Genomic DNA, 21744 nt, shown 5'->3' with positions numbered 1-21744 from the left:
AACCTAGGCAATTTTTTGGTGGCTCTTGTAGCCCCCTGTTATTCACGAACCCACCTCCCTTCCCATTTCTGAATCTGGCATTGGGTGACGCAGAGGTTCCGTAGTGTATGGGACACACCAACCGACTGAATATAAGGGGCTGAACTGCCATCTTTACAGAATGGGGTCTCAGAATGGGAGGGGAGACTTGGGGGATTGTGAGTAACCTGACTAGAGAATGCAGTTACTCCCAGTTTCTTTTAAGGAAGAACAGAGTTGCACACCTTCTTTTTCTAAGGGGTGGAAACAACTTGCTTTGAATCTAGGTACTAATTTTAAGGTCTTGGAACTGGTTTATTGTATTTTCGTTACAGTGTTCATTGGCATTTGTAGAGGCATTACTTACGAATTGGATGATAAATGATGAAGTTTTGCTAAGTAGTAGTGGTCTCATATCCCAATTTAGAAAATGTTTATTTAAGTCTTAAAATTTTCTCTCTAGAAGCATTTCCGAATTAAAATACACGTTTTTGGACATTGATGCTATCTATATTTGGCTGATACAACATTTTTTTACTGTGGCATGTTTGCACATTTTAGAAGGGATTAGCACTTTAGGTTTTGGAGTTTTAAAAAAAATTTATGCTGCTTTTGTATTCCTTAAGAGCTTTCCAATATTTGAGATGTTTTCAGGTTGTCTCTGAGCAAGCTCATTAGAGAGACTGTCAACCAGGTATTAAGTATTTTTAGGTTTTTGGAGAATTTTTTAATTTTGAGTTAAATGTTAATATAGAACAATTTTTTAAGCAACTAGACTGATTTAGATGTGTGGTATATATTCACATCACTTGTTGGAACAATCACGTTATATATTTAGAAATATGTAGTTTACATGCATTTTAATATCAGCTTTACTGAGAAGTAATTCACATTCCATACAATTCACCCACTTAAAGTGTACAGTTCACACTGGTTTTAGGTGTATTCACAGTTTTGGATTTGTTACCACTGTCAATTTTAGAATATTTTCATCACCCTAACAAGAAACCTTGGATCCATTAACAGTTACTCTCCATTTCTCCCCAACTCCCCTAGCCCTACTCCACCACTAATCTACTCTTTGTCTCCATAGATTTGCCTGTTCTGGACATTTTGTTTAAATGGAAGCCTTTCACTTTTAATGTTACATTTAATTTTTTTTCCCTGCAATATCTTTCTGGTTTTGAAAGGTGACTTGAAATATTTTCATTTTCACATGCCTAAAATGTTTGCTATTCAACTTGAGGAATGAATTAATGCAGGAATGAATTAACAAATTTTTGAGTTATTTTCTGTAAAAAAACTCTTAAATTTTAGCTAACATTTTCTAACAAAAGAATATGATTGAAATTTTTCATGTTCATACTTTTAAATGGAGCAAAAGATTGACATTTTAATGTTTTTATTAAAATGTCATATTTTTAAGTGATATGTATAATAAACACAAGTAAAGCAAGTGGTTTACGTGAATAGTTTGAGAGAGAATTAATAGAGCTTTGAAAAGATACTTGATTTCCATAATTCTTCAAATCTTAACACATATTAAAACATTTTATTTCCCAACAGCTTGCTATGGCATTGTTCAAGTACCCACTGGACCATGGTTTTGCAGAAAATGTGAATCTCAGGAGAGAGCAGCCAGAGTGGTAAGGACTGTTTATCAAAAACATTAAAATACTTAAGTGAGTAGCTTAGGATGCTACGTACTCTTACTTCATTTTGAAGGGTTTTCAGTCTTGTTCAAATATTGAATTTGGGGCAAATATTGACTTGTAGTTTTAAACTTATTTTATAAAATCTGAAAAACAAATTGAACCTCATAAGTATGTATCAGTGGATACTTTGAATGGATAAAATATGAAGTTGTATTTGTGCTTCATTAGCCCTACCCACTGGTTTAAAGGTTAAATTGGCTAATCACACTTGGAGTGTAATGGTGGTAGGGTATACAATACTGATACTTCCGCTAGGTTTTGTTTAATGAGTTAAAAAAACGTATAGGGATTTAATGATTCACATTGCTTTTTACTACATCTACACATGTACAGTTTTAACTGTGAATGCTCAGTATTTTCATACATTCAGTCTCTTTGGCAAAAGCAACATAAAACTTCCTTTTTCCTGGTTAACCTTTCTGAACACTTTTGTAAACCTTCTGTAACGATGACGGAGGAATGTTTATTCTTTGTGCCCAAAAGCATTTTTCCAGTTGAACTTTTAGAAATATGAGGGAGGAATAGATTCAATCTTCACTAGTCATAAACAGTATTACCATTTGCAATGTGGTAGTTCCTTCCTTTTGGGGTTACCTAGAGAATTTGACAAGGTAGAAAACAAACACTTTAACTTCTCTACTTACCTGGATAGCAAAAATGAAAGCTTTTATTTTGGGGCAATTTTTGATTAGCAAGAAATAATGACTGAGTACCCTATGTAGGATTGTGAAACTCAGAGCAGTTTTCCGTTGATATGTTTTGTTGGTGTGTTAGAATGCATGTAGCAGAATTATAGCTGTTGTTCTCGTGTTACAACAATGGGGATTAGCAAATGGAGGATAAAATCAATCATAGCAATTTTAGGACTTGATGAAGTATGTATAGGGTTACTCTTTTTTTTTCCCTCTTTGTAGCATGTTATGGTTTGGGGTTGATGGGTCACCAAGGAAAGAAAGTTATGCTTTAATTTAGTAGTAAACACCCACAATAAGGAGAGGCTGTTTCAGAGTGTGCCACAGTAGCCTGAACAGGCCAGATAAAGATTAGAAAATAGGAAAGTGGGTGTCAAGAGAGGGAGGATAAAGAGGTAAATGGGGAGTGGTAAATGCCAGCATTGTTTGCCCCAGATCCCACTTGTTGCCTTTTTTTTTTTTTTTTTTTTTTACTTTTTCCTTTCTGAGGGCATGGTCAGGATATCTAGGTGAGTAAGGTAGTTATCTTAAAAGATTTTTTTGAGGACACACTTTATTTCAGCTTTATTTGGTGGGATATGGGGGTCATTAATTAAAGAAGAAGCACAGCCTACTGTAGATTTCTGTAGTGTACAGTTATAAAAGGTAGGGTCATTTGTGTAGAGCGAAATACTCATTCCAAGGTTAAATAAGCAAAGAAGGGACTTTTTGTTATAAGGATATGAGAACCAAGAATCCTAACCTGGAAATGTATCCATGACTTAGAAAGGGAGTTGGATTAGTCTTAATCTTACTTCTGCTTTTCTCTTTGTGTCTGCTTGATTCTTTTTCTTTTCTCTGCTGCTTACACCAACTATCAATAGCTAACTTTTTTGATTGTTTACTGTCAGGTACTTTGCTAAATATTCTATACCAGTTATCTTTTTAAATTATCAAATGTATGAGGCCGATATTCTGTTACTCTCACTTTTATAGATAAGGACGTTACAGTGTTAGGAGAAATACATATTTAGGTGGAGTCTAGGCTGTGATTAAGCTCTCAACCACACTGTTGTATATTGCCTCTTGTGGTGAAAGATGGCCATACTTCAGCCCTTAATGTTTTCTGTCTCCCGTTTCAAGAGACTAAATCTTAGTCCGAATCACGTGTTTCTTTGGGCAGGGGGTGGGGAACTCTTTCTTGGCTTGTTTAGTTCTGGACCTGTTAGCTAGCCATGGCTAGAAAATAAGGTTGAGTTGCTCAGACACAGTAAGGGGGTTTGGGATAGCTCCCTTCTCAGAGAAGGGGAAATTATGAGCTGGTAATACCTTGACAGATACTAAAGAGTAAAAATCCAGAACAATGAAGCAGTACTTTTAGACAAGTAGTTTGGTGTAGAATGGCTTTGAAAAGGAAGTTCATGGATAATGAACTGTCAGGAGAGGAGAACTTGTAGGGTCTAGTAGCAACACAATTTTTTTTTAATGCTTTTTTGTTTGTTTGTTTTAAGTGGAGGTACTGTGGATTGAACCTGGGACCTTGTGCATGCTAAGCGCATACTCTACCACTGAGCTATACCCTGGCAATTGTCTTTTAGTAAAGAGTACTTGATAGTGACATTGCTGCCAAGGATGCTGAAGAACTAAGAAAAGTTCTTGAGACAGCAATTGTAGTTCCCTGGTTTGGGCAGACACTTGATACAGGGCATCGAAGAGAGTAGGGGTTGTAGGAGTAGATAGAATGTTGAAAAAGTAAGGAAAGACGAAAATAAAAGTAGATGGGGATTGAGGGAAAAGTTTGGTTGGTTTTGAAGGGAAGCTCTTTGTTAGATAGGCATTCATTGTTCAGGTAAAGCACTTCAATTGCTTTATTCACTTCCAGTGAATATTTATTTTTACTGAAATTTTTTGATTAGACTTACACTGTTTACTAACCACTATTATAGCGGTTAGAGGTTAAAATACTCGCTGATGACTATTTTTGTATTTGATGTGTATTTATTCTTAATTACCATAGGCTGAAGAGATTTATGAGAACTTTTATTTACTTATACAATTTTAATAAGATACAGAGAGTATATTTTAGATATTTAAGTATTCTACCTTGAAAACATGTTGAGAGTGGATTTTGCAAAAAAATAAAATAGCCAAAAGCCAATTAAGAATTTTTGTTATTTAAGTCTTGTTCTTTTGACTCTAAATGAAAGATGATTTGTTTCCTATAGGAAGTGAGCTGTAACTTTTCACTATCGTGCTGCCTCTTTTTATTGCAGTTCTTCCTGGCTTATTACATTGCTAGGGAAGAATGCTGGATGGAATCAAAACCTAGGTTTTAGGGATTGATCGACAGTGGCACTATTTTTAATTAATTAATTAATTTTGTAATTTTTGCTTGTTGAACATACATAATACAGATAAATCTCTGTAAATCTGTAAAACCATATGCAGTATACTTAACCACATTAACTATATATTTATATTTAATTCTAGTAATTAAAACTTACACTAATATACATTTATCACAAATAGTTCTGAACACCATAGAACATAAAATGAATATCTTCCCCACCCAAAATGAACAAATGTCATTTCTTTACATTTGCTTCAAGTCTTCCCTTCTGCTTAAAAAGAATATAAATTAAAAAGTTAAGTTGAAGTAGTTTTTGTATTCTCCCCAGTCTAGAGTCAGCCATGACTCTCAGTGTCTGTTGTTCCCATCTATATGTACTTTTTCTTGCCAGCTTTATTGAGCTATAATTGATAGTGTAACATTGGAATAGTTTGAGGCGTTCAACTTAATGATTTGATATATGTATATATTGCAAAATGATTATCTCATTAGATTTAGGTAAGATCCATCACCTCAGATACTTGCAAGTTTTTTCTTTTGATGAATACTTTTAAGATTTACTCTTAGCAACTTTCAAATACCCAATACAGTATTGTTAACAGCAGTTACCATACTATACATTACATTTAGAATTTAATTATTTTATAATTGGAAGTTTGTCTTTTAATCACCTTCATCTATTTCCCTACCCAGGACCACTGCCTCTGACAGCCAACAATCTGTTTTCTGTTTCTTTGAGTTTGGTTTTTTAGATTCCACGTATAAGTGAGGTCCTGTAGTATTTGTCTTTCTCTGGCTTGTTTCACTTAGCATAATGCCTTCAGGGTCCATCTATGTTGTCACAGATGTCAAGATTTCCTCCCTTTTTTTTAAAGACTGAATAGTATACCACTGTATATATATATATACTACCGTCTGTGTTTTAGTGTTCATACTACATGTATATTTCCATATACACCATCTGGTATCGTATTATTTTACAGGAATTATATGCTGTATATGTGTTCTATGGTATGTGATACAGCTACTTGTGACATAGCTACAATGATATATACCAATCTAGTTCATTCTTTCTATCTGCTTTAGTATTGTCACAGAAGTACTAGGATTTATTTAATTCCCTTATTATTGATTGTCATTTAGGTTTCCAGTTTTTCACAATCACAAATAGGGCTGCAGTGAACATCCTTGTAAATATAGTGAAGTTTGATTTTTAAAAATATAGTCTAAGAATCTGTATTAACAGGCAAGTTTTATTTGTTTACATTTGTACTAATACATATAAAGGATATTCGGATGATACATTTGAGCTTATTTCTAAATTTTATTTTGTGTTAGCTATTTACCGTGTTTTTCCCCAATTTTTTCCTTCAGTTGGAGTGATTGAGTGTTCTTTATTCCTTTAAAAAAAATCTGGGCTGATTTGGAGGTTATATATTCTATTTCTTAATGATTGCCTTTAAAATTTTAATGTGCGTACTTTATGTTTTTCTTTGAGTCTAAAGTTAATCTTTGTATTCCTTTTGAACAAAGCCAAGGACCTTAGGACGCCTTATATTCCCTTACTTTCCATTGCAGAATCTGTTTCATTGTTGTCTGTATTTTAATTCCACCTAATTTTTAATCTCCCAAATTAGTAGTTTTTTTTTTTATAGTCATTTGGAATTTAGACTACTTAATTGATATTTTGCCCCACCCAGTTTTTTGTTTTCTTTCTGCTGTATGGGTCCTTTTCTTTTTGAAAATTTTTGGTGTTTTTTTTCCCCCCAAGGTCTGTGTAATAAGTAGTAAGTAAGCTTTGTTAATCTTTTTGCATGTAAGAATGTCTTTATTTTGCTTTCTTGTGTGCTAGTTTGAATTCTAGGATAATAGTTATTGTAACTAAAGATTTTATTTTAGATTGTTTTCTGGCACCTGTTTGTGCTACAAAGAAATCTATTGACAGTCTGTTTATCCTGCATGAGAGTTGATCTCCTTTTTCATTCCAAGGACTCCATGTTTTTCATCCAATTTGGAAAATATTCTGCTTTATCTTTTCAAGTATTATCACCTTCCCATTATATTTTCTTCTCCAGGACTGTTACTTAGGATTCTCATTCTTTTTTTCATGCCTTTTAATTTGTCTTTCATATTTTCTATCTTATCTCTGCATTATGGATAATCTCTTTAGCTCTGTCTTCAAATTTATGTTTATTGTTTATCCAGTCTGAATTTCTTTTCTGAGTAAATCATGTCTAGATTTGCTGTTTTTATTTTTTCAGTTTGCCCCTTTTTTCATAGTATCTTGCTATTATTGCCTTAAGCACTATATTTATTTATTTGAGCATATAAAACATAATTACTTTAAAAATCCTCAGATTTTGGAATTCTTTTATTTGTTTTGTTACTGGTGGTGGTAGATGTCTTCATATGCTTTGTAATTTTTAACTGTGAGCTAATCCTTAGGAGTTGTCTTCCTTGGGATTCTTGCTCCTCTGACTTGGGTTTGGGAAGGTGTTAACTGTGGGAAGTTTTTGCATTTGCTCTAACAACTACATTTGGCTGCTAGTAACAAAGACTAGATTATAGTGGCTTCTGCAAATTAGCAATTTAACAAATTTCTTTATTTAAAAGGAGTTAAGGGGAGGGTATAGCTCAGTGGTAGAATGCCTGCGTAGGATGCAGGAGTTCTGGGTTCAATCCCCAGTACCTCAATTAAAAGATAAATAAATGAACCTAATTACCAACCCCACTACCCCCCAAATAGAGAAAAGGACAGGAAAGACTCTCAGAAAAAAAGGGGGGTGGGTCAGAAAGGCATTTCAAAGCTTTTATGGCAGCTCTGTAGAGTCATTAGGGTTCAGACTTTGTCTGTGTTCCTGCTATACCAACCTTAGCACATGGTTTTCATTTTCTGGGTTGTCCCACAGTCACAGCGTGGCAGCTGGAACTGCAGTCATCATGACTGCAAAAAGATGTTCCAGGCAGAAAGCAGTGGGGGGTAGGGGTGAAAGTGGTTCTACTCCCAGGTAACTTACCCTCTTAAATTAATTTTTCTGGAAGCCCCAGTCAGTAATTTATTCTTAATTTTACTGACTCTTAATTGTTAGAGAGGCTGCAAAATATGGGCCTTTTGATGAGTTGAATAAAACCAAGAATTCTATTAGTAGAGAAGAAGGGGGAAATGGATTTGGGGTTGGTAACCAGCAAACTGTCATCAGTTTGCCTGATGGGGTACATTACCCTGGACCAGCTTTTAAGTTTGTTTCTTGACTTGGATTCCGGCACCCTTTAGATGAAGGATTTAGGGCCCACGTTCTCTCTTAGCATAGGCTTGAGTTTCCTGTTTTTCGTGGGTGACTCCCATTCATACTCAGATGAGTATAAGTGCAGCTTCTCTGGTGCTAGTGGTCCAGGACCATGTTTTTTGGGACTAGACTCCCCTTTGGTGGTGGGATAGGTCCTTACCAGCTCCTGTCCTTATGCAGGGAACCCAGTTAGAGTTCTTCAGCACATCTGTGGACTATGTAGTGTCATAGTCAACCCCAGCCTGTAAGGTATAGTTAGATCTGATGTCTTCATTGATTGCCGCAGCTTCAACTAATGTTCATTCTGTTAGCTTTTAAGTTCTTTTTTATTCCTGCCAACTGGAGATTTATCTTAACCTACATAATTAAAAATTGCTTTCAAATATATTTATATTATTTATCTCTGGCTTCTGAGTGCAGGAACCTGGGATGGGGTGTCTTTAGAGGCAGTTAAAAAATATTGTATATAACTTTTTTCTTTTTATTTCTGTACAAACTTTTTAGTCTGTATGTAGAATGCTTTCAAAATTAAGCATTTGCTAACTTTTTTCCTCTTACTGCTGATTCACATCTAATATTTGGATTTAAATTCAGTGTAGCATCCTAAGTTCTATGGCTTTGAAAGAGATGATTTTAAAAAGTTAGCAGATTAGGGCTTACCACCATAGATAAAATAGTAAATAGCCAATATCCAGTGTCTCTCTTGAATTTCTTTTTTTTTACTGTGGGAATAGTGCAACAGCTGACATGAAGTAGGTGCTTAATACTTGCTTGTATTCTTTTCTAACCAGCCTACATAATAGAGAAATGAAAACATAGGGGTACACTGATACATTGCCTATCTTGCTTGTTTATTCCATTTGTTGTTTAGATTTAATTTTTTATGTTTATCAGAGTGATTAGTGCACAAAGTCAGTAGTACTACAGGAGTGTATCTCACACCAAAAACAGTACCTTGCTGCTTGGCTCTTGAACCCTCACCCCGTTACCCAGAGGTACTCCTTTTTGGCTGTTCTTTCTGGTATTTTTTTCTGTATTTCTACAAGGAATGTAGAAGCAGCTGTTCTTGACATACTAAGTTTTAGAGGTTGTCTTTCAGTATATCACACACTTTGGTTAAGTCAGTAGTGTTAAACAGAAATACTTACATTATTATGACTATTTAAATATTTTGTTCATTTCTGAGCCTAAAGCATACTGTGATTGTTATATTGTGTTAATTTTTTTTCTTTTTCCCTGGGATTAATAATTATCTTGTATTTTCAATTTCCTTGCGTTCTTTATTTAAGTCTAGATCTTTTGTTTACTCTCTAGTTGCTTCTTCATATAATCTTCCATTTGGTTCATGAATCAGGTAGTCTCTATGTTCAATTTTCTATAAATTCCAAAAGTCCAAAAAAGGGAAACAGTTTTATCATCTTACTTGATTGATACTTTGCCTGAATATGGAATTCTTGGTTGGAGCTAGCTTTCCTTCAAAGTTTTGAATGTTTCTCCATTGCTTTTTAGCTCTCAGTATTTCTGTTAAGAAGACCAATGAAATTCTGATTTCTCATCCTTTGTATGTTATTGTTCTTTCTGGATTTAATATTTTTTTCTTTATCCAGGTTATCTCTGATATTTCTCATGGTAGTGTGCATTTCCTCACTCATTTTACTGGAAACACAGTGGTCCTTTCAGTTTGGTAAATCATGTTAGGGCACATGAGTTCAGTTAGGGGAGAATTTTGGAGGTATTATTTGATAATTTCCTCAGTTGTCATTGTTTTCTTTTTTTATTTGTATGTTGGACCTTTTGAACTGATTTTGTAATTTTTTTATTTTTTAGTTTTTAAATTTTATTTTTTTTTAAATGTGGTTGATTTACAATGTTAGTTTTAGGTGTTCAGCAAAGTGATTCAGTTATATATATATATACGCACACATAAATATTTTTCAGCTTCTTTTCCATTATAGTTTCTGATCTTATAATTTTTTATGTATTGTGGTTTTCTATTTCTTTGTGTTTTACTTTCTAAGACAGTTTCTTTATTTTCCATCCCTTCACTTACATTTCTTAATTCTATTATACTTTCAATTTTAAAGACTCTCTTATGCTTTCTGAATATTTATTTTTTATCATCTGCTTTTGTTTCTTGGGTGTAGTATTTTCTTTTAACTCTGTGAGGATGTTAATCAGATGGTCGTTTTTGTTTTGTTTCAGTTTTCTGAAGTTTTCTTCTGCTCCGGGGATTTTTCCTCAGAGTTCCTTTGTACCATTTGTTTTGACATCTTTTTTTGGACATTTTGCTTACAAATCTAGTGACTCTTAGCCATCTTATTTGAATTTGAGACAAGTTCCTAATGAGATGACTGGAAGCTCTGTATGTGTGACAGAAATTGCTAGCTGATTGGCTTCATTATAGGTAATCTATCTGGATTCCTTAGTTAGGATGCCACCAATTGGTTAGTTTATTCAGAGGAATATCCTCTGTCATCTGTTTGGGATTCACAAACTTGGTTACCAATATTCTTTGAGCCAAGTAGTTGCTGGAATTTCATGATTCAGAACTAGATTTTCAGTTGATTCTTATTTTGTGGGGGATTGATTGATTTAATGGTAGTACTGGAGATACCCAGGACCTCATGCATGCTAAGCATGTACCCTATCACTGAGCTATACCCTAACCCCTTCACTTAATTCTTTTTAGGTAGCTTACCCCTTTGCTCAGATGTACCTGATGTCTGCAAGTCCAGATTTCCTCTCATTTACCCTTTCTTCACTTTTCTAGGCTTAGGGAGAGGTAGTTACCTGGTAGTGTGTAGTGAAGGGATTGAGGGGGTTGATTGGTTTTCAGATTACATCTTATTCCTCCTGTTTTTAGCCTCATTTGAATCCATCTCTCTCAAATACATGTGCCACTGCTATGCATGGCACCTCCTTAGCCCTAATGCCTGGTACCTAAAGTTCCTCCCATTTTTGGTGCTGTGTGATCTAAGATTCATGGCTTTTGGGCCCATCTTATGCAGCAACCTTTTCTGATCTGTTAAGTCATTTACTGCTGCTTTTTAGCTTCCAAAATTTCATAACTGTTGTCTTCCCGTATGTTTGTTTTGTGTTTGTGACTTCATACCATTTTTTGTCATTCAGTGGAATTTTAGAAAGGAGAGGATGTAGTTTTTAAGTGGATTTAACTACCTGTGTTCATGATGTAGTTTTTTTCCCGTTTCTGCCAGGGTCTTGATTTATCTGTCCTTTTTGGTTGATTTTTTTCCCCACTCAGCTCACAATCGTTTCTGAATCTTCCCATGGATTTTACTTTCCCTTAACATTTTTCACCCTTTTGCTTTTCCTCTTTCACTAGCAGGCTTCCTGGAAGAATAAAACCATAGTTGATGTCTTTGCTTCTTCAACTGCCTCCTGTAGTGTAGCCTCTTTAGTTGTGCTTAGTGATTAAGATATAACATAGTTGTCATTTTAAGCAGTAGCATATGAAATCTGCATTTGCTGTAGCTAGCACTCTCATCATGGACACTGTCCATTTTGTCCTTCAGTGACCCTTAAATAAAAATCCATGTGCAAGAAACTCTTAGTAATTTAGCATCAGGAAAATTTTCTCCCTTTAGGGTCTGGTATATTTCCTCCTTTTTGATAGCCCTATGATACACATTCTGGTTTTCTTTTTGTTCTGGCTACCAGGCAGCCCAGAACCAAATCTGGTCTTTAGTTACATCAGTTAAGTTAATCTGATTATTAGTATATTTGTTTTCTCCTCCTCTTCCTGTGGGAATTAGGACTTCACCTCTTACCTCTGTTTCTCTGCGTGTTGATTTCATTCTCTCATACTACAGACTCTCTACTTCATGAGGCTGGAACCATGACTGCCGGCAGCTCTTGGCTCTCATCTTCCTAGCCCCTTCTACCAGAAGAAGGGGCTCTCTTGAAGAATCCTGGGAAGGACTCTGATTGGCCTGTCTTGGATCATGTACCCACCATCCCTGTGGCTGGAGTGGGGTGGGTACTATGAATGACAACCCTCACTAGAACTACATAGTTGGAGTCAGGGGTAAGAGCAGTTTCCCTAAATAAGGGGGAATGACACTCATACTGGCTTTCATTGTTCATTTTTCAATTTTTTTGTTACAATACAGGTACTTTATTTGTAGGCTGCCTCAAATCCTTTTCTGAAAAAATTTTAGGTGTAAATAAATATCACAAACTCCCATTCATTCACTCTTTAAATCATTACATTTGACCCTTAAGTTCATCACTATTGAGTTTGCTATTCAAATGGCCAAGCCCAGAATTTTCTTACCAATTTTCATTATACTTGATCCACTTTCAGAGTTTAAAACAGTGATCACTCCATCTTTCTTGCAACTCCTTACCTGTGACTTCTGAGAAACTGTTTTCTTCTTTTGCCTCTTCAAACATTGCCTTTTGGATTCCTGTTGGGCATTACTTCTTTACTTCTTTAAAATTACATGATTGCTCTTCTGGCCTGTTTATATTTGATTACCTCACCTTAGGTAAACTTATGCGTGCTTTTGGATGCCTCTTGGCATCAGTATCACCTGAAAAGTTTTCTAGCCTTCAGATCCATATTTATAATTGCCTTCTGGATATCTAGGTATCCTAGGCATTGTAAATTTAGTTTCTCTACTTCTGTAGTCACTGATGTCATCTAAGCCTTAATTTTTTTGTCTAGATTATTACAACAGCTTAAATTTAGTTAACTTTTGGTTAGATGATATATTGACATGTTTCAAAAAATACAATAAAAAGATGTTTAGTGAAAATTCTTCCTCTTAAACCTATCTCTTATTTGCCCAGTTTTGCTTCCCATCTTTCTACTGTTACTAGTTTTTTAATTCATTTTTCTTGTTTATGTATGTACCTGTTAATAAATATATAGACTCTTATTTTTCTTCCTTTTCTACAAAAAGATAGCATATTACACATTCTTAGAGTGAACTCCTCCCTTATCTTCTTTTTACTTCTTTTTAGTATAATTCCCCATTTCAAGGTTATCTTCTGTAAAGCAAATATGTTTGTTATTTCCCGGTTTCCTGTAGTGTTATATAACTGCTGGTACAGTTTCTGGTCCATATTATTTTCCCTAATAGTACTGTATTTCACTCTCACACATGTAATTTCTGTGCAGCATATGGCTGGGTAACCCCCTCCCCCAGCCCTCCCCCACCCCAAACAAAAAATTCAGTTTTATAGTTACATAGTAGGGTCAGAAGTTGATGGTGGTATTGCTCTAGAGCCAAGTAGAAATTACAACTGCTCTCACATGATGTAAATTGTTCTTTTTCCATCTATCTTGTCCCTCCTGTCCTATTCTCACTTTCTGTACTGTGTCCTCTACATAGCTGTGAGTAGACAAATAACCCAAAAAGATTACTTTCTACGTGCTATTCTTGAATGCCACCAGCGCATTTCTGTTCTCTGAGTCCCATAGCCCAAAGTATTTGTTGTCTTCTGTCTTAAAATTTTTTTGCTCTGATTTTAATATAAGGCAGGCATGCTCAGTGTTGGTAATTGGGGAAAGAAAGATAAGTAGAAAGAAAAAAAATACATAACCCATAATCTCATGCAGAGATATCAGGTAGAATAGTAGTAGTGTTAAGATCACGGACCTTGGAGTCAGATGGACTAGATTAATGACTGGGCAGTTTATCTTCTAAGCCTTAGTTTCCTCATTTGCAAAATACCATGGAGCTCTGTTTACGTGCCAAGTATAGTCAGGTGCCAAGTATAGTCGGGTGCTTAATATAGAGGAGTAATCATTTCACCCCCTCAACAGGACAGTGAAATATAGGTACTATTTTAACCTATTTTTTTTAATAGTGAGGCAGCTTGAGGCATAGAGTTTCAGGGTCACATAAAAATGGGTAAACCAGGTTTTGAACCCTGGGCACTCCAGAGATGATACTCGTTCTTAAGTGCTATGCTATACTTCAGATTATAGTTGAAGCAAGTAACCAGAATTGTTAAATACATATGTATATGTGAGTATCTTCATCTTGATGTTATTTTAGAATAGGACAGAATGAATTAACATCAATGTGGTGAGATTAGGAAGTATATCATCAGTTATAAGGGCCTCTTCTGAGGTTTATTAGTTTTTGCTATTGTATACTTGTGTTTTAGCCCCTTAGTTCCTACCTTATTTGTTTTGTCTTTAATGTTAGGATGGAGTAATTTAGATGAGCCGTATCTCTGTGCATGAAAGTTTGATTTTATTTAGACTTTCTGGAAGTTTTTTATTTTAATTTTTTTGACAACACATGATTAATATTTATGGATGTTTGTTTTTGGTAACTGATTTTTTGGAGAAAGTGCTGTTTTTCTCTCCCAAACACACTCCATCCTTTGTATTTCTTTGATGTATGGATAATGTATGTCAGAGTATATTTCCTTTGTCATTTAAACAAATAGCCGTGTATTACAAGCCATAAAAGGATTGATATTTTATTCATATTCAAAGACTCCTAATTTCTTTAATTTACTTTACTCATGTGTATTTATGTGTAGGATTTTCATAACTATTTTTTAACTTGTAATATTGTTTTGACTTTGAAATAAAGCTTTTTTTATTGACATATAGTTGATTTACAATGTTGTATTAGTTTTGGTTGTATAGCATGGTGATTCAGTTATACAAATATGCATTTTTTTTTCATATTTTTGGAGTATTACAAGCTATTGAATATAGTTCCCTGTGCTGTACAGTAAGATCTTGTTGGTTATCTACTTTGTATTATAGTAGTTTGTATCTTCTAATCCCAAACTCCTAAATCATCCCACCCTGACCTTCTCACTTTGGTAACCGTAAATTTGTTTTTTGTCTGTGAGTCTGTTTCTGTTTTGTAAATAAGTTCATTTATGTAATTTTTTTTAGATTCCACATATAAGTGATATCGTATTTGTCTATATCTGACTTACTTCACCAAGTATGATAATCCCTAGGTTGATCTGTATTGCTGCAAATGGCATTATTTCATTCTTTTTTATGGCTAAGTTGTATTCCATTGTGTGTGTGTGTGTGTGTGTGTGTGTGTGTGTGTGTGTATATATATATATATATATATATATATATATATATACCACAACTTCTTTATCCAGTCATCTGTTGATGGACATTTACGTTGCTTCCATGTCTTGGCTATTGGAAATAGTGCTGCTATGAACCTTGGGGTCTATGTATCTTTTCCAATTAGAGTGTTTTCCAGATACATGTCCAGCAGTCGGATTACTGGGTCATAAGGTAACTCCATTTTTAGTTTTTTTATGGGATCTCTATAGTGTTTTCCATGGTGGCTGCACCAAATTACATTCCTACCAACAGTGTAGGAGGGTTGCCTTTTCTCCACACTGCCTCCAGCATTTATCGTTTGTGGACTTTTTAATGCAGGCCATTCTCACTGGTGTGAGGTGATAACCTCTGTAGTGACATGTTTTCATTTAAAAAAAATTTTTTTTTATTTTAATGGAGGTACTGGCTATTAAACCCATGACCCAGGATGAGAATTCCTTTTTTTTTTTTTTTTTTTTGTGGTTGGGGAGGTAATTAGGTTTATTTTTTGCCTTTTTTTTTTTTTTTTTAATGGAGATACTGGGGATTGAACCCAGGACCTCATGCATGCTAAACCTGCACGTTACCACTGATCTATACCCACCGACCCCAGCAATTTCTTCTTAACAGCATTCTTCCAATCCATGAACATAGGATGTCTTTACACTTATTTGTGTTGTCTTTAATTTCTTTCAGTTGCATTTTGTAGTTTTTGGTGTACAAGTTCTTTGCTTATGGATCAGTTTATTCCCAGAGTTTTCTTTTTTTCTGTTGCTGTTATTAATGCAATTAACTGTTTTCTTAATTTCTTTTTTGGATTGTTTATTTACAGTTTTGTAAAATTAAACCTTTCATTTTGAGTCAAATGTAGAGTCACATGCAGGTACAAGAAATAATACAGAGAGATCCTGTAATTTACTCGATATACACAGTGCTAACACTTTGAAGAACTATAGGATATCACCACCAGGATATTGAAACTGATATAGTTAACAGAGTAATTCCGTTACTACAAGGATGCCTCATGGTACCCTTTTTTGTAGCCACACCTGCTTTCTTTCTGCTCCCAGGCTTAGTCCCTAGTAACTGCTAAGGTATTCTTTTTTTAAAAAATTATTTTTTTATTGAGGTATAGCTGATGTACAATATGTGCATTATAGGTGTACAACATAGTGATTCACAGTGTTTAAAGGTTATACTCCATTTATGGTAATTGTAAAATATTTTAAAATACGGCTATTTCAAAATTTCTTATGTTGTACAATATATCCTGTAGCGTATTTATTTTATACATAGTAGTTTGTACTTAGTCCCCTACCGGTGTTTTGCCCCTTTCCCTTCCTCTCCCCACTGGTAACCACTAGTTTGTTCTCTCTATCTGTGAATCTGTTTCTTTTTTGTTATATTCACTAGTAATACTTTATTTGTGTTTGTGTGTATATATCTGTCTATATCTATATCTATATCTATATCTATCTTCTTAATCCATTCATCTGTTGATGGACACTTAAGTTGCTTCCATATCTTGGTAATTGTAAATAATGCTGCTATGAACATTAGCAAGTATCTCTTTGAATTAGTGTTTTCATTTTTTTTCAGGTATATACCTAGGAATGGAATTGCTGGGTTATATGGTAGTTCTATTTTTACTTTTTTGAGAAACCTACATAGTGTTTTCCACAGTGGCTGCACCAGTTTACATTTCCACCAGTAGTACATGGGGGTTCCCTTTTCTCCACATCCTCATTAACATTTGTTGTTTGTGATCTTTTTGATGATAGCCATTCTGAGAGATGTGAAATGCTGTCTCATTCGAGTTTTGATTTGCATTTCCCTGATAATTAGTGATGTTGAGCACCTTTTCATATGCCTTTTGGCCATCTGACTGTCTTTGGAGAAATGTCTCTTCAGGTCTTCTGCCCACTAATGTATTCTTCAGTTCCGCGATTTTGTCTTTTCAAGAATGTTACATAAATGGAGCAACTTTTTTGGTATTAGGTTTTTTCAGCATAATTCTCTGGAGATTCCTCCAGGTTGTTAAATGTATCAAGAGTAGCATTTCTTTTCATCACTTAGTATTCTATATTATGGACATACCACAGCTTGTTTAATGATTCAGCTGCTGAAAGATCTCAGGTATTTCCAGTTTGGGGCCATTATGAATAGAGCTGTTGTACAATAAACATTGATGTACAGATTTTTGTGTAAACATAGATAGATCTTCATTTCTCTGGCATGAATGTCCAGTTGTAGAATTGCTGAGTTGTAAGGTGGCTCTGTGTTTAGCGTTTTCTTAAGAAATTGCCAAAGTGTTTTCCAGAGTGACTATACCATTTTACATTTCAACCAGAAATCTGTGAGTAATCCAGTTTTTTTGTATTCTTGCCAGCATGTAGCATTGTCTCTATTCTTTTTATTTAGTAATTTAATAGATGTGTAGTGGTATCCAATTGTGGTTTTAATTTGCAATTACCTGATGGCTGAAAATCTCTTTTCATGTACTTATTTGCTATCTGTACATCTTTTTTTTCACCCCTATTTTGGCAAGACTTTTATTTCTTTACATTCTTTTTAAATTGCTAAATATACCAAAATCCTTAAATGAAACTCTAAAATGATTTTATGTTCATAATTTGACCATTCCAGTGTTCTTTTTTTATTGAAGTATAGTCATTTTTTAGTGTTCTTTCAATTTCTGGTGTACAGCATAATAGTTCAGTCATATCTGTATATCTTCTTTTGGTCAAATGTCTATACATGACTCTTGCCTATTTTCTAATCTCTTTGTTTATTGATTGATTGACTGTGAAAATATTTAGATTTAGATTTAGCCAGCTGGACTCAGTTAAGATGATTCGCATTTTGTTGGCAACATTCATCGCATCATACACTGGAGCCAGTTGAACATTTGCCTTCTTCTCTCCATCAGGCTTGGAATGGAGAAGGAAACCTCAGCCCCTGCTGCCTTCACTGCCCGCATATGCTCTCTTCCTCCCCCAGTCTTCTGGTGCATCAGTTGGTTCCTTTGTTCATGTCATTCTTTTCTAAATAGTGATCATTCCACCCTTTGCTTAATTTTTTTGTACTGGAGTTTGACAGTTTGTATATTGTAGACATGAGTGCTTTGTCAAATACATGATTTGCTCTTATTTTCTCCTAGGCTGGACTTGTGTTTTCATCTTTGTAATGAACTCTGTTTTGCAGAGCAAAAGTTTTTAATTTTGATGAAATTCAACTCCCAAATTTTTCATTTTATGGATCATGCTTTTATTATCAAATCTGATAACTCTTTTAACTCTAAATCCCAAGGATTTTTCCCCTATATTGGATTTTCAAAAAATGTTTTATAGTTTCTTGCTTTACATTTAAATTTGTGATCCATTATGAGTTAATTTTTGTACAAGGTGTGTGACTCGGGTGAAGGTTTTTTCTTTTCTTTTCCTTTTTTTTTTTTATTTTTGGCCCATGGGTGTCCACATACTCCAGTGCCATTTGTTGAAAAGTCTATCCTTCCTGCATTGACTTGTTCTTGCACTTTGTCCATTGTCAACTGGCATAGGGAACTATATTCAATATCTTGTAATAACCTTTGATGCAAAAGAATATGAAAATGAATATATGTATACATATATATATATATACGTGTGCGCGCGCGCACACACACACACACACACACACACACATATATGCATGACTGGGACAGTATACTGTACACCAGAAACTGACACATTGTAACTGACTATACTTCAATTAAAAAAAAAAAAGTCAGCTGAGTATCTTTTTTGAGTATATGTCTGGGTTTTCTGTTCTTTTCCATTGATCTATGTGTATATATCTGGGAGTGACAACTGTCTTAATTCCTGTAGCTGTGTAATAACTCTTGAAATCAGGTAGATGATTCATTTTACTTTATTCTTTCAAAATGGTTTTGTCTGTCTAGTTTCTTTGTATTGTTGGTTTTAATATATATATTAGAATAATCTATCTGTGTATATCAGAATTTTTGCTAGGACTTTGGTAGGAATACTGTTAAACTAGAATATCAATTTGTGGAGAACTGACATCTTTACTATATTGAGTCTTCTAATCCATGAACATTGTGTCTTTCCATTTATTTAGGTCTTTCTTGGTTTTTTGGGGTCAGTTTTGCATAGTTTTCAGCTTACAAGTCCTGTGTATGTGAATCTACACCAAAGAATTTTAAGTTTGGGAACGCAATTGTATATAATGTTGTATGTTTAATTTTGATGTCCACGTATTTTATTGGTAGTATATGGAAATAACAATTGGTTTTTATATTTATCTTGCATCCTACTACCTTGTTGAATTCACTTACTCTGGGAGTTTTGTTATAGATTCCTTGGGCTTTTTTATGTAAGTAGTTGTGTCATCTATAAATAGGGTTATTTTATTTCTTCCTTCTTGATTTGTATGTCTTTTATGCTTGCCTAATTGTTCTGGCTAGAAATTTCAGCACTATATTGGTTAAGATTGATGAGAGTAGACATACTTCTTTTGTGTCTGACCTTAGGGGTAAAGCATTCACTCAGTGATGAGAACCAGTAAGTAGGATGTCAGCTGTCAGGTTTTTTTTTGTAGGTGTTCTATATGCAGGAAGTTTACCTATATTCCTATTGTTCTTAGCTTTTTGAAAAATCGTAGATGGGTTCTGAAGTTTGTCAGTTATTTACTCTTCATCAATTGATCTGTGTAGTGTTTTTCCTTTAGCCTGTTCGTATGGTAGACTATATTCACTGATTTTGAATATTTAACCAATCTTGGAGTAAACCCCACTTGATCAGGGCATATGATTCCTTTTATATATAAAGAGATTCTATTTCTATTTTGTTAAGGACTTTTATGTCCCTATTCATGAGGGATATTATCTGTAATTTTCTCTTTTCATACTGTTTGTCTGGTTTTGGTTTTGGAGCAATACTGTCCTCATAAAATGAGTTGGGAAATGCTCCCTCACTTTCTGTTTTCTGGAAGAGACTGCATGGAATTGGCGTTAATTCTTTAAACAATTGAGTCAGTTGTCCTTTGAAGCTGTCTGGGCCTTCATATTTCTTTTTAGTAATTTTTTTATTAAAAAGTTTTTTAAAAATTGAAGTATAGTCAGTTTACAGTGTTGTGCTTTTTTGGTAGTTTTTAAAGTACAAATTAAAATTTAAAAATATAGGGCTTTTCACATGATCAGTTTCATGATTGGTGAGTTGGAGTAGTTTGTGTTTTTCCAAGAAGAGATCCATTTCCTCTAGGTTGTGATATTTATGTGTGTGAAGTTGCTGGTAGCATTGGGTTATCCTTTTGATGTCTGCAGGAACTTTGCTGATAGCCCCTGTCTCATTCCTGATACTTGTCAGGTGTTGATAGAGGTTTATCAATTTTATTCATCTTTTCAAAGACCATCTATTTTTGTTGGTTTTGCTTTTTATGTTTTAAATTTCAGTGATGTCTGCTCTTATTGTTTGTTTTTTACTTCCTTGTTCTTGCTTTCAGTTTATTTAAGTTTCCTGAGGTGGAATCTTAGGTTAATGTGTTGATTTTGAGACTTTTCCACTTTTTTTTTTTTTTTTTGCATTGTTATAAATTTCCCTCTTAACACTGGTTTAGCCATGTCCCACAAATTTTGGTAATGTTGTATTTTTGTTTTCATTTGGGTTAATTTTTTTTTCACTTTCCTTGTGGCTTCCCCTTTTATTATTATGCCACATCTTTCAAGCCTCTGTGATTTCTGATGAGAAATCTACTCTTATTCAAGTTATTTTTTCCCTGTATAGGTGTACCTTATTTTATTGTACTTCGCAGTTAAGTTTCTTTTTTTTCCTAACCAATTGAAGGTTTGTGGCAACTCTTCATTGAGCAAGCCTGTCTGCGCCGTTTTTCGAACAGCATTTGCTCACTTTATGTCTCTGTAACATTTTGGTAATTCTCACACTATTTCAAACTTTTTCATTGTTAAATTTGTTATGGTGATCTGTGATTAGTGATCTTTGATGTTACTATTAGAGCTAGCTGAAGGCTCAGGTGATGGTTAGCATTTTTTAGCAATAAAGCATTTTTTAATTAAGGTATGTCCTTTTTTTTTTAGCTATAATGCTATTGCACACTTAATAGATTATAGTGTAAACATAACTTTTATTTGCACTGGGAAATCAAGAAATTTATGTGACTCATTTTATTGTGGTGCTCTGCAACCAAACCCACAATATCTCTGGAATATGCCTGTGAATAAGATACTGTTTTTTCCTGGCTGCTTTCAAGATATTTTCCTTATCTTTAGATTTCAGAAACTTACTTAAGATGTGTTTAGATATGGATATCTTGAGGATTATCATGTTTGAAATTTGCTCAACTTCTTGAGTCTGTAGTTTTATGTCTTGCCAAATTTAGAAAATTTTCAGCCATTGTTTAGTTGAGTACTTTTTCATTCCTCCATTATTTCTCCTCTCCTTCTTGAGACTGATGACATCAGTGTCAGATGTTTTTGTTACAGTCCCAAGGACCGTTGAAGCTCTGTTCATTTTTTTTTCCAGTTTGTTTTCTCTTTGTTGTTTATATTGGGCAATTTTCATTGTAATATCTTCTAGTTCACTGATTCTTTTCTTTTTCCTTCACTCTGCTCATCCAGCTCATC

The 21744-nt window shown here is 34.3% G+C and overlaps 1 protein-coding gene and 1 non-coding gene across 17 annotated transcripts in view; one reads left to right on the top strand and one right to left on the bottom strand.

Annotated features, from left to right (window-relative positions):
• The window catches only part of MLLT10 (MLLT10 histone lysine methyltransferase DOT1L cofactor), a 161300-nt gene that overhangs the window by 1557 nt on the left and 137999 nt on the right, over positions 1-21744 (top strand). For 14 of the 16 annotated variants that reach the window (XR_012504274.1, XM_074358362.1, XM_074358351.1 and 11 more), the window contains one exon: positions 1585-1664. Coding sequence is in view for 11 of the 16 variants with exons in the window: in XM_074358362.1 (XP_074214463.1) it covers positions 1585-1664 (80 nt within the window). In the remaining 5 variants the exon portion in view is untranslated. Of the gene's footprint in view, positions 1-1584; positions 1665-11935; positions 12087-21744 lie in introns of those variants that run through there. The other 2 variants (XM_074358360.1, XM_074358359.1) reach the window with 2 other exon arrangements.
• On the bottom strand, positions 18112-18177 carry LOC123614817 (small nucleolar RNA SNORD42). The gene has a single exon (XR_006722284.1). It is a non-coding gene; the product is annotated as a small nucleolar RNA SNORD42 (small nucleolar RNA).

This window comes from Camelus bactrianus, chromosome 35 (assembly GCF_048773025.1).
Source record: "Camelus bactrianus isolate YW-2024 breed Bactrian camel chromosome 35, ASM4877302v1, whole genome shotgun sequence".
NCBI classification, from domain to species: Eukaryota; Metazoa; Chordata; class Mammalia; order Artiodactyla; family Camelidae; genus Camelus; species Camelus bactrianus.
This window is presented reverse-complemented; position numbering and strand designations above follow the sequence as displayed.